Here is a 14,391-nt window from a genome sequence, read left to right as displayed (position 1 = left end):
CAATGACTTCCGTGTCGGTTGGTATCACCCCATTAATCAGTTCTGTATCTTCGGTGCAATGCCGAATTAAAAAAGGCGCCGCTGGATGCATTCGCAGTGTTTTCTTTATAACTTGCTCCAAATAGCTTGACCGATTAATTTGTTCCATTTTGATATCGCAATCTTGTGGCTCAGCACCGAACACCTCATTGATTTCGGCTATGACACGTTGCTCAATTTTCGTAGGCAGCACGAGCATTAGAATGATCATGGCCACTGTGTGCGCAGATGAATCTTGACCAGCAAAGATTATCAAATACACTTGATCGCGAATGCCTTGATCGGTAATGAAGTTGAGAAGTTGAGTCATCATCGTCTTCTTCTATGAAACTCAAATCTTCGTTATTGCTTTGCATGAATTCATCCATCTTTTGCGAGATTATCTAGAAGTAAAGATTTGTAGCATATTTCAAACGGAATTTCAGTCAAAAATTGGAAAAACAATACTTACATTCTCTTGTAAGGCCTCGGAAATTGCAATCGCCGCACATTCTTGTCCAGAGTTTGACTTATCCGCCAGATATATGCTATGGCATAAAAAAATATGATAAGTCAAACTCTGTTCTTGTCGATACCATCGCGTTTGTTGATAAATAGTGTCTGGGTGCAAAAATACGTTTGCAATTCGATATGTAACTGCTGTTAGCCAACTGTGGAGTGAAATTTTGAAAATTACGTCATATATCATTCATCGCCCTTCAAACGATTTCATTCTTTATTCCAACTTACTCCGTGAGTTCTTTCGTATAGTGCATATTTTCACCACTCTGTATGTTCATTTCCGAGCCAATTGCGGTATCTGAATAAAAAGAAACGATGAAAGAAAGAGTTCTAGGTCACGATTTCTTTTGGAGAACTTACGACAAACAACATCCAATGCCCATGCAGAAGTGTACTCCAGCATATCAAAGTGCCCTTTACCGACCACTCGACGCACATTCCAAACGAAAACATTGGCTTTCTGATTGAAAATCGGCAAAAATGACCGACAAATTTGATTGTTGAATGACGTTGACAGCTGTTTGCGTTGTGCCTTCCACATGTGTGCTTTCATTCCATGAAATTTAAGAGAAGTCATATTAGGAGTAGACCATGTTTCCGGTTTAAAGTGATTCTTTGGCTTGAATTTCAAATTCAATAGTTTAACGAGAAAATAATGTACCTGGAGATGAAAAGAGACCAACGCCCCGATTGAAGAATCGATATATTTTGCCTTTTTCAATACACGACTTGAATATCTTCCGGGTGATCGATACTTATAAAACACTTTGGGCCCAACCTACGATAAATGATACCGTTAAAGGTAAAATAATCAAAGAGGAACAAATTTACACATCAGATATTACCAACCAGCTGACGAACGGTGTTTTTCATTCGGTATAAAAATGCTTCATTGTGTCCATCAATTCTGTGGACGAAATCAAGGTCAATTTCAATTTTACTGCAATGACTCATTACCAATGGAAATGAATTCATCTTGAGATTTTAAATTAAATGTCCAGACTGATAGAAACCTTCACTATTCTTTGCCAAAAATTTCAAAGCACAACCCAATAATGGGCAATCATCAACTAACGGCATGTTCCTTGTGATTGTTAAAATTCGACGTTTATAGCGGTGAAATCGAATAAAACAGACAATTGGCCACGTCAGTACAGTCATCACAAATACAATCAGTAGATAATGACGAATTAACCACATTTTATTGAGTTTGAACGATCACCAAACACTCGCTTTAAAAATCTCAATGCAAATGATTTATTCTTATTTTTCAATGTAATTCTGAATGAAGCGTTTGCATGTGATCAATTTACTTCAAGAAAAACTCATTCGCCGTTAAAAGAGCATCAACTTTAATTGAAACGTTTCGAGTTAAATCGTTCGCACGAAGCTACCAAAAACCTTTAATCCAAAAAAATAGAATTAATAAAATAAGTGAATTGAGTGGCCGTTCTATTTTTCATGTGACGTCAATACATCTTGAAAACTTGACAACCTTAAATTGTTGAAAATTGTTGAAATGTTGTTCGAATTTTTTCAATGTATAAAAAAACGTGTTCTTGTATGCTTGAAAAAGCATGTCTTTTGATTCGTTCAATTTTAGTTCATTTATGTCCGAGTACTTACGATGCTTTAGTTGGTTCGAGCATTGCAAACGCTTCACTAAATTTCACATATTTAAATCCAACAAATTTGAATTGCAAACTGTGATGCAGCACCAACGATACGTATCATCTGTTTGGGCGACTGTAGATTCTCCACGAATCGTTTGGAATCATGCAACACCACTCTCTTTTTTCTCCCTCTATTTTTCCAACCATTTTTCTTTGCGGTTTTGATGATATTAGAATAATTTTATTCTATGTCACAAAATCTGAATGTGGGACAAGTCATGTACAGCTCTCGGAGTTCAAATTGACCGGATTTGGTTTTCTCTTTCCATTTTTCCTTCTGCTTCTGTTTGAAATGGGCTGAAACCAATGTCGGTTTGAATTCAAACGGCCGTTTCGGTTTTTTTACTCTCGCTCTGCCTCACTTTTGCATCATACAAACCACTGAAATCAATTTAAAACTAAATGAAATAGATCTATTCGAAGTTCATGTTTTTTTTTTATTTCGATGCCAACCACACGGCAACTTTTCGATTGACATTTCATTTCAATGTGCAAGCCATTTGGTCAGCCCATAACCACTAGATTTGTACAGGCAAAATGTATCTTATCGTTCATCATCCATTCAATGAAAAGAGAGAGGGAGAGAGAGAGAAAAAACCCATTCGAAACCGTAATCTGAATTTAAATCCATTTCCAATGCAAACTTAAGTAAATAATGAACAATTTACTCTATCTAATTTGATGAACGTAATCGCATTTCGATTATGTCGGTTATCCGGTATACGCTCGGCCAACGATTGAATTCAAGGCTTAAGCCTCGGTCAAAATGTGGAGAAGGGACAACATTATTCGTTCAACGATTGCCCGGGTTGTAGGGTTTACAATCAATTGAAAACCTTCTTTGTGGCTTCTATAATGGGATTGTATGCTCGATGATTTCAGACAGAGCGGTCACTAGTCATTGTATCATATGTATGATGTTTCATTTCCAACACATCATTTATTTATTTGTTGTTTTCATTTTAACTTCGATTCAATTGAAATTTTCACACATTTGCGCATTTGTGTCCATTTTTTTGGGAAACTTTAAGTGCAAGCAAAGTGTATGGATTATGTATGGAATTGAATCATCGCCAATTTTTTTGTTTTGAAAAAGGAGAAGAAAAAGAAAATCATCAACATCCCATTTTTGTATGTTCATTTAAATAAAAGTCAAGAAAATTTGATTTTTTTTTTATTTATCAACATTTTATTTACTATGTACATTGTACAATATTCAACTCATTTCCTACCGAAGAACCATCCATCATTTTTGAAAAATCAAAAGTTGGTACAAAATGAGTTGAACGGACTTTGCTTTTTCTAATTATCCATTCTGCTTAATTTAATTCATGAAACTGCGAATTTGAACTCAATGTGTTTTTTTTTCAAATTGCGGGGCATTGAATCTGTTGGCTATGTAACGCGGCTGTTGAACAGTTGCTGTCAACAGCGGCTGTTGGTTACGTACTTGTGCATGCGACAACTCATACATGTTCATGTCTATTGGAGTTGGGGCTACAGTTTGTCGCATGTGCAGGAATATAACCAACATCCACTGTTCAACAGCAGCGCCACATAGCCAGGAGATTCAATGCTCTGCTTCTTTTGTTATGTGGTTGATTTGCATGAGCTAATCAACTAATTTCCATGTTATTTTCGTATTCGAAATTTTGGAATGATAAATTCACTCCTTTGATGATTTTTTTTCTTTTCCAATTTTCCTCACTCATTTTGATTGTGAATTAGGATTAAAATGTAAAATGTGTTTGAAAACTCATTTTTTACAAATTCACGGCTCAGGAAGGGCATTTCGATTGTGCGATGTAAGCTAATCGATAGTTATTGTTTACATTCGATGGGGTGGAATCACTTGTAAAAACAATACTTGAGGTGACGTGATCTTGTATGGCACCCGACCAGACTTGCCACCTGTTTACAAAGGAAACACTTTGAATATTTTTCAACAAAAAAGCCATAACAAATGGAAAAATGTTTGCGATGTCAGCGAAAACACATTTTGTTTGTGAAATGAATAAAACATACTTTTTCTTGATTAATTGGCGCACACGAGCCTTCATGACGAATAGCAAAAAAATTATAAATCCTTGTAAAGAGTTCAAAATATCGAAGGCCAAGAATGCCATGTGATTGGGAGTCACAAATGAAATACCTTCAAAGAACCATGTCAATCCAAACACAATCATTAGTCGCAAGAAGAGCATGTAACTGAAAGCGAAAGACAAGTTGAAATATTTATCAAAAATAATTTGATGATGGAGTCATATGTCTAGGGAATAGTGCATTTTCGAAGAAATATATTTAAAATCAATTGAATCTTTTAAAAATTAGAATCAAAGGAAAGTTTTTCAAATAAGTTTTACCTGCTCTTTTTATCCATGGAACTGTTTTGACGGTGGAAGCCTTCTTCCTTGGAAAACGATCTCTTAAGTTCACGTTGTACTTGAATAATTTTCATTGTGCTCAGTGTGAATAATGTGGCGTTTATTGCAAATATCATGCAAAGCGGTAAATAGAAGAATCGAAATAATATTTGAACGTCCACTGCAATGAAAACAATACTGCCTCGTTAATTCTCATTAACAAAAAATACCACTAAAAGCATATTTAAATCCCAAATGACATACTTCTCAAATAGCAAATCTCCGTTCCAAAACCAGGCTTAAAATCCTTTGGAACACTTTCAATCGAATCGAGTACATATGCAATTATTGATATGAGCGATGACCAACCCCAAACGTAAAGCATATACAAATAGAATCGTTTCTTGTCAGAAATCGCTCTCGATCCCATGGTTGCCCTGCAATAGCGATCGAGAGTATTTTAATTTGCCAAATTAAAAAGTGAATAATTATGAAAAGAAAACCAATTACCGAAAACTTGACCACAAATCGAAACTCTATTCAAACAAACAAATAAAAAGAATAAGAGATAAGTCACGTTCAAACTTAATAATTAACAAATTTACCAATACGTTTGTCCAAATGAAGGATGAATGACACGAAAAAAAGATTATGTATGCAACGACTACACAAGGTGTATCTGGTGTATCACGATCCATATATATGTAGGCGGTGAATGCAAATGACACAGCCAAACACGCTAAATAGCATAACAAACATTTTCCCAGCAAATTCAAAAGTTCAGGCAGGCAGGAATACACCAGAATTGTGGCCAGCAAAAATATCACCGAAATTATCATAGCTATAGTAGAAAATTAAAAAAACGGAAATAACTTTTCAAAATAAAATAATAATGAAAAAATCACGGTGAGCACATTGAGACACTTCATAAGATAATTTATTGCATTAATTCCCTTCATTCTACAAGTAAGAAATAAATTCGACAAAAAATTTACGCACACACTTAAAGTAAAATCTTCTAACCGTAAGCCCGGAGACAATTGGAAGGTAGCTTAAGGTGAAAGCGGCACTGTACTCGGTGCACTCTTTTCTTTGCTTCAGTTTCAACAATGTGAATTGTGTGTTCAACAACAGAAAGTTGAGTGATCAACAACAGAATGTCCGTTGAAAAGTGGTCGTGCATTAAACGTCAAGGACTTATTGTACTTTGAGTAAAAATTTAATTTTTATCTTTGTCTTTGTCTTTTTGCTTTAAATGTGTTCGCGCTTCGTAAATTTTAACGGATTTTTCATAATTTTACCCAATGAAATATTTCTTGAATTGAAATGAATCAAGCCCACAATTGCCAAATACTTTTTGATACTTACTCTTTGGCAAAATTATTTCCTTTGGATGGATAGGTTGTTCCTCGGATTTAACTTCAGTTTCTCCATGTGTGGGACAAGCAAAAGTATGATTGTCATCATTGACAAAATATTGGTCTTCACTGAATTCCGTGCCTTTGAACATAACACTTTTGTTTTGAGACTTTGTTCCATCGCTGATATCGATCCAATCAGACGAATTACACGGTAATACATATGTCTTGGGAGTCACATCGATCGAAGCGAAACATGTGCACCTAAATGTAATAATTAACCAGAGACTGGCCACAAGTGGCAACGAACGAAACGCACAACACATGCTTACCATTTCAAAGTTGAACACAAATTGTGAAAAAATTTACAATGTAACGTACATTTCTTTAAATTTGATTACGTGATAAGAGTGGTGAAAATTTATTTATGAGTAAAATGGAATTTCAGAAGCCTTTAGTATCGGTTATAAGCAGGATGAGATAAAGCCATGGATATTGACGCAACATAATTTTATGTTTATATTTATAACAATCTTAATTCTTGGAATGTACCAAAGAAACATTTACACCAGAAAGAAAACATATTTAAGAATAAAAAAAGACGAAGAATTCAATTTAACATCAAATTGAAGGTCCCAATTGGATTATCTTTGAATAATTTTAATTGAAGAATCTAGAAAAATCACAGAAGAATACCTTTTTTTAAACGTAAAATGCAACACTTTATTCAATAGTATAATTTTATGCATGTATAAAAGAGCTTGAGCGTACTTTTTTATCCTCCAAGATAAGTCCATAAGAGTTGAGATGTATGTTAAAAACGTACAAAATAATCAAGTAATCATTAAATTTAAAATCATCTTACGTATTCAATGTATTACGTTCAAATTAAATTCAAACAAAAAAGCAATCTTTTGCGCATTTACACTGGAGTGTAAAATGTTTACAACGGTTTCTCGAGAACGATGTGCGTCACCGCTAGTGATAACATGAACAACAACGAAAATCTGCACAAATATGTATAAATGCGGGCTGTGAACTTTACAACTGCTACAAATTCCTTGTATGCCCTGGAATTGATAATAATAAAACATAAAATTGATATATTATAAAAAGGGGGAACATGTCAACCGAACCGATTATTTTCTTTCAATGCAAATGAATTCAAATTTTAATCATTTTTCTCGGTAGTCAAATCAGTTGCTATATTTATTATGCGCTATTTTTAATTACCCGAACTTTCCAAGATTAAATTAAATATGCTCAAAAGAAGATATGCTAAAAAATCGATGATGTAATAAAGCAAATGAATGTGAATATTATGTGGTTATTCACTACCCATTTTCTAACTAGTGTTCGAAAAATCAAGCATTTTGCATGGAAAACCGGTCTGGTAGAAAATGGGTTGAATAAGTATTTTGTGTAATTCTTCCTTCCTAAATGCATTTGTTATTCGATCAATGTTTCAAGTGACATGGTAATTTCATGGGAATGTATACACACTATGTGAATTCCAATCGCATTATCCTCTTACAAACTCAATCGTCTGATCGAAATGGTAGTATGCAAAAATGTAAATCTTGTAACCATTAATTTACTACCAGATCTTCGCAATTATTATACTTCATACATTTTATACATTGCATTGAAGTGAATTTCCGAACAATATCGATTTTAGAGATTTCATTATTCATCATTCAAGCAAGCGTTCGATGATTCGCTGCAAAAGATTCCATAATTCTATGAAATTTAAATGTGCTTATTGCTCTTCCGATGTGCATTCGCTGCAATCAGAGCCATTTGAACAAAATGCAAAATGACATCTCGACGACTTTTATTTCACGGAATGATTGTACGCAGAAAAAATTGCGAATTTCCATTTTGTATGCAACGAACGAACGAACGAAGGTGAAAAAAATGAGCCTCAATCATAACGAACTAGTTTGCAGCTTGACAACATAGAATTTGCTGCCTAGTATTTGCACATGACAGATATGAAACTAAAGGGAGGGAAAAAAATTGGCAATCGAAGATTTGGTTCCGTTCGGCGACACGAATCACAAAAATAAACATTCTAACAATTTTATGAATAAGATTAGCAATTTCCCTTGAATAAAAATATATAACACGATGTGAAGAGAAAAATACGAGTAGAAAAAGAGCGAACGGAAAGCAAATATGAAGTCGTCATGTGTGTGTACGAGCATGTGCCATTAAAACCAAATGCAGAGCGAGAAAAAAGTGTTGTCTACACAATGAATTTGTTCCGCTATGAAGATGTAGCTCTGTTTCCGTTTCGGATTCGGCAACAACGAGGCAGAAAAAAAGTAGCGAGAGGGAAAGGAAAACATGTAGACCGAAAGAGAGAGAAAGAGAGAGAAAGAATAACGAAGTGCTAAACTACACGTATGTCGACACACAGCACCAACTTTATGCGCTTGAATTCTCTGACTGTGCGATTTGATTTGTTTTATCGATTGAGTAAGTTCGTGTCTTGGCATTTGCTCGTGAATGCACTGCTAACATCAACATTCCGGCTCGCGTACAACTCATTTCTCTCTTGCTCTCTCTCTCTCTTTCTTCCTCTCCATTTCTCACTCTATCTCTCTCTATTCCTCGTATGCGAACGCCAAAATTGACTATAAGTAAATAAAATCTCCCGGCTTCAACGGCACACACATTTACAGCGCAACGATTGGTTGGCTATGCTTTTGAACATTATGCAAGCCAATAACGAACTATATTTTGAATAGATTGGCTGGAAAACGAAATAAAATGGTTAAAATGTGATTGAAATTTAAATGCTCTGTAACGCTGTGGAAAAACTTGTACTCTCGGGCATAGTCAAATTCCGCCAAAAGCGTAGGAAATATTAAAATGTTACACGCTTTCTTTGAATAGAGTTCGGGCAAAATTATGTATAAAAAGTGAGAGAGTTGCACCACGAAATGTGTGTGCGATTCAATGTGTAACATTTTCACGGGTTTTTAGATTGAATCACGCATTGAATTTCGTTGCGAATCAAAGAGATAAATCCCATTGCTATGTAATACAAATTCCATATCTCCATTGATCGGAATGTCCCGAAAAAAACCCCAAAAAAACCAAAAAAAATAAAAACAACTTTATAATCTGCGTAAAATGTTCTGAGTGCAGATAAAAAGTACTAAACCAAATAAAGAATTAAACGTGGCAAATGTAAATGTTCAAAGTTTTACACACATATTCCTGAATAAAATGCAAAATTAATCACGACAACAAAAAAGCAGTTCGATGTGACGAGAGTTTCATAAGTATGGAAGATAGAGAGAAAAAAACGCCAAAATGAACAAGTGATGTGCTCCATGTGACAATTCATCTCTGAATCAGCGGAGCAAGAAATTACAATGCCATTTCCATTTAAGCCCCATATAATAAACGAGGAGACACAACGATTTATTTCGGCGAGCAAGCACCGAACAGTGCAGTTATGTTGTCAAATGTACGCCGGAGGACCGACCAAAAGCATAAATACGCCCGACAAAACGATAACAACCGTAAAATGCCAGAAATGAAACAATATCAAATGAATGCGTATGAGACGGGCAATCAACATTTTTCTGCCTATATGTGTGATTGCATTGTGGGCCAATATTTGAATATATTTTTTTTTATTTTCTTCAATTCTTCGGACATTTTTCCGGATGATGCAAAACTTCATGCAAATGAAATTCCAAAAAAGCCTATATTGATTTAGCCGCCGATTTTTACACTATTTCGAATTCGACTTCCATGAGAAAAAATGTTTTTACATAGAAAAATTTACGCATGTTATTGCTTATGGGTTTGATGTTGTGCGCACTGCACTGAACACACAAGTCTCCTGAGGGCTGTATTTCTTAATGAAATTTATTGCTCAGTTTGCAATTTTTCCCGCTTTTTCCAATGGCTTTTTCGCAATTTTTTAACGACTCGATAGGCTTAGTGACGTCTATATATGTTTATATAGCTTTCTGCTGAAATTGTAACATCAAATCTATAGATGAGATTGAGAGTAGTGTATGTTTCACTGACTTTGTGATGAAAGAGAAGAGTAAGTTTCTTTCGACTTAAAAATGGTTAAAGGCGAGTATGTTCATTTTTGGCGGGTCGTCACGGTTTTTTGCGGTTTCCGTGGGACTGCTTAGAGATAATAACTTGGGCTCTTGGGCAAAGTTGTAGTACTTGAGGTCTTCTATAACTCGGCTGAAGACAGTTATCTCTTATTTACTATCAGTTTGACGAAAAGCGCGAAAAATGAAAAGAAAAAAAACGTTGTCTATAAATTTTGCTTTTTTTATTTGCGCGATTTGGGTGAAACTGATAAAAGATAAAAGATAACTGTCCTCAGCTAAGTTATAGAGGACCTCTAGTACTACAACTTTGTCGAAGACACCATGTTGTTATCGCCAGACAATATATTGAGATAATTTCAGCTAGCTATCTGAACGCTTTGAAGCTGATTCAGCCGCTAAATTCTATGCGTTACGTTTTTTCAACGCATTTGCAGTACAAAAATGTACATCACAATGGAACGGCAAATATGAAAGAGAACTAATCACTCCAAGTTGGAACGGTGATTTAATAAAAATGGATATCATGTCAAATAAAAATGGATATCATGTCACAAAAAACAATGATATCCATTTTTGTACTGCAAATGCGTTGAAAAAACGTAGCGCATAGAATTTAGCGGCTGAATCAGCTTCAAAGCGTTCAGATAGCTAGCTGAAATTATCTCAATATATTGTCTGGTTATCGCTTATCAGTTGCGCGGAAACCGTGAGAACCGTGGAGGCTAGACGGTACTACAATATACTCTATTTTAACGCCAACAGAATCATCAGAAAACATACTCTCCTCTTTCAAAAATATAAATCGAAGAAAAAACATACTCCACTCTCAATCTTACCCATAGAAATAATGTACATTCGCAAAAGAATGAGGAGAACGGTTGCATTCTTGACAACTTTGACATTTTGATGTACACACACATATAAAAACGTATGGCGGATTGGAAAACGTCAGCAATGAACTAAACCATCACTTGGTGTAGCAAGTTCATTGAATGTGTGAACGGGTGGTGTTTGTGTCGGAGACCATGTTCGGCCGCTTAGTTTAAAATAAAACAACACTTGACTTCCTTTTTCGTGTAATTTAATGCAAATAATTTGTATGCTGAGATCTCCGTTCGAATTGGGTATTTACCAGTATGGAAATGCAGTCCAATGATGCGCACAGACAAATCGATCAAGTACTTTCGCCCGACACAATCAGTGAGAGTTGTGCGGCTATTATTCCTTGATACAATGTATGGCGAACTGTGATATTTAACAAATGCAACTCGATCAAGTACTTTCACCCAGCATAATCAGTGAGAGTTGTGCGGCTAATATTCCTTGATAAAATGTACGGAAAAACTATGAACGACTTGGTTTCCGAAAGATGACTATGAAAAATGATGCCAGCGTGACTGTACTTTTTATTCTAATGAAATGCAAAATGGCTACTAACTAAACTATATGCGCGTGAACAATTTGCTTGTGATTCGAGTGACGGCTATGGAACGAATGTTCCGAAATTACATTGTGACTAAACATGCGGTTGCAAAATTGAACGATGCTATGTAACCCTATCAGTGTAAATCTGTGTGACAACGACAAACATATATGGTGAGTCCGAGCGTGTGTTGCCGCTGTTTCTCCATGTCGCACAGTAAACTGTCAATTGAACGTGTTACAACTAATTGAGTGCTGCCATCAGTGAAAACTGTACAGGTGGCAATATTCGATGACTTCAAAATCATATGAAAAACCACACAAGTGTTGATAGTGCAAACTCACGATTTTTCGGAATATTTCTTTGAAAAACAAATCGTGGATGAAGCCTAGGCTTTGCAGAGCCCGAATATCAACAATAAAAGAAAATAAATGAATATAATTCCCAAACAAATAATGTATATAAAATGTATGGCGTTTCCAATCTCACCACTGTTCACCACAATCAGTCAAAGCATTAATGTGAATGACGCATGACAAAGTGACTTTGACAGCACACGCATATGAATTGTTGTCATGTTTATAGTCGGAAACGTCAATGCAAAATCTCCAGTATCCAGTTTCACTCTACTTTGTTCATAACATAAATGTAACTATCAACATTTTTATATCTTCCTCGTAGGCACAACATTCCCCAATGAGCCAAACACGTGCAATTATTGTGCATAGTAATTTTTTTCCCAAATCGTGCACAATTTCTACACATATTGTGCCCAGAAACAAAATTTTATCTAAAAATCACACAATTTTTGCACTTTTAGTGCTACATTTAGCATTACATTAAAATATGCACAAAATTCAAACATTTAGCATTACATGTGTTCATTGGGTCGTCATCAGTTATTCAGCACTACGTAGGTCACTATTTATATTTCGGGTCCTGGTAATACTAGTGTTGCCAGCTGCAAACTGGAACTTCCATTGGAAAATTTGACATTTTTTAGGAATAAATACGTTGACAGATCAAAAAAAAGTTTGCCCCCCTTTGGTTACACCAGCCCTTCAAAATGAGGTCCTACCCCATTTTCATACAAAAAAAGTGTTGAGGAGTTAGCCATACTGAGCACCTTCTGAGGACAACGTGAAATGCCATTGTGTTGCTTATTGATTTCCACTAACAAACACATAATTACTGGGATCCGACCATACTTATTGTCTTCACAATGGCAATGAGTAAAAATCCCTAAAATTTCCCATACAAATGGACCTCACTTTGAAGGGCTGGTGTAACCAAAGGGGCAAACTTTTTTTCGATCTGTCAACGTATTTATTCCTAAAAAATATCAAATTTTCCAATGGAAGTTCCAGTTTGCATCTGGCAACACTAAAAATTGGTTAGACCCGAAATATAAATAGTGACCCTCGTAGAATATTTTAAACATGAATTTTTATTAGTCATTTTTAAAGTATATAGAAAATATATACTAAATCATGAAACTGTTTGAGAAGAACGGAGAGAGTTTTATTCAATGAGAATTCCCGGAATAAAGCAAACGGCGGTAGGAAAAAGTAAACAAATTCATTTATAAGACTTTCAATCAGTATGCTAGCATTTATTCAGTAAGAAGATCGCCGATCCTGTAACATTTCATATTTTCAGCCATAAATCTGCATCAGAATGTTATTCGTAACAAAAGTTATTTATTCATTTCTAATACTATCGAGTGTGTTTATCAACTTTTATGTTTTTTAACATTATGCGAATGCGAAACGAATGCGGCGCGAATGTTTACATATATTTTATATGGCAGCATTGCAAATACATCAATTGACACGAATGCCGGTGTGAGCTGTCAGTTCAACTGTCAGTTCATCATACATTGGTACGCGCATTCGATCGCATTCGTAAGTATTCGATGTTTTGTTCTCAAACGCGAATGCATTCGCGAGAGATAAATCCTCCTTGGTAAAGTATAAATTTTAAAAATGCTTGCCTCAATGAATTTTTGCCGTCAATAAGAATGACGTTAAGTGCATGCCTTCGCGGACGACGCCGATAATCCAATGCATTCCCGATATGATATAGGGGAAGAGGGGATAAAGTGGGACAGGGGGTAATCTGGGACACACTCATTTTCTCGCGATGGGCAACACCAAACGTCAAAACGATACTATACGTAAATGTGCATTAGCGTGGCAAATAAAATAAATTCTTAATGGGCTCACCTTGAAAACGGAGCAGATTTTTTTGTGATGAAGCATGAATCATTGAAATGAAAAAAATTTCGTTGCTCAAATATTTTCTGATGTAGTTGGAAATTATTCGGCTCAGAAAAACGGTGTCCCTTGTACAAATCCAATGCTCAACGGCCATTGCCACGAGCATTCTATGGAAATGCACAGTACACTCAATATCATTGAAACGATTTGCCGCTCGAACGCCAACCGAAATCGTTGCAACGATTTTCTCTTTTAACTCATATGCATAAACACAGCAATGACTTGTGAGCGTCGTAACTGATTGTGTGCGTCGTGTTCGGGCGTTGTCGAAATGAGTAAACAAAGAGAAAAAAAACGAAATGTGATGAAGCTAATAGCTGGAATTTTCATTGGAAATAAATTTTAAATTTAATTTTCGAGAACTATTCCAATAAATATTTTTTATCAGAGAATCATACATAAATGAACAAGCACCGGTTCGGACATAGAAATATGCAAGATAAATATGCAAAGCATAGACGCGTGCGGACGACCGCGCGACGAACGTATCAACGGGAGATCGTGCGTTTCGTAAGTGTGTGTATGAATACAGTACATAACAAACAACGATGGCTCTGTTGATACGTTCGTCGCACAGTCGTCCGTACGCGTCTATGCTTTGCATATTTATACAGTATAAAACATCTGGGTAAACATATTTCTATGTTCGAAACGGTGCTTG

The 14,391-nt window shown here is 35.5% G+C and overlaps 2 protein-coding genes across 2 annotated transcripts; both read right to left on the bottom strand.

The window, feature by feature from the left end:
* Window positions 1-212: 212 nt before the first annotated feature.
* On the bottom strand, window positions 213-1,081 carry LOC129566618 (cytochrome P450 4V2-like). The gene is made up of 4 exons (XM_055442702.1): window positions 901-1,081; window positions 769-838; window positions 491-689; window positions 213-422 (listed from the first exon to the last, which is right to left on the bottom strand). Exons 1-4 carry the CDS (start codon window positions 1,079-1,081, stop codon window positions 213-215), a joined length of 660 nt encoding a protein of 219 aa, XP_055298677.1.
* Window positions 1,082-3,391: 2,310 nt separating this feature from the next.
* Window positions 3,392-6,260, bottom strand: LOC129566617 (G-protein coupled receptor Mth2-like). The gene is made up of 7 exons (XM_055442701.1): window positions 5,945-6,260; window positions 5,182-5,417; window positions 5,087-5,112; window positions 4,841-5,013; window positions 4,577-4,757; window positions 4,239-4,421; window positions 3,392-4,124 (listed from the first exon to the last, which is right to left on the bottom strand). The coding sequence occupies exons 1-7, from the start codon at window positions 6,258-6,260 to the stop codon at window positions 3,992-3,994; spliced, it is 1,248 nt and encodes a 415-aa protein (XP_055298676.1). The 3' UTR covers window positions 3,392-3,991.
* Window positions 6,261-14,391: the final 8,131 nt, after the last annotated feature.

Source organism: Sitodiplosis mosellana, unplaced genomic scaffold (assembly GCF_009176505.1).
Source record: "Sitodiplosis mosellana isolate CC-2019 unplaced genomic scaffold, AAFC_SMos_1.0 Smas_scaffold_4, whole genome shotgun sequence".
NCBI lineage: Eukaryota > Metazoa > Arthropoda > Insecta > Diptera > Cecidomyiidae > Sitodiplosis > Sitodiplosis mosellana.
This window is presented reverse-complemented; position numbering and strand designations above follow the sequence as displayed.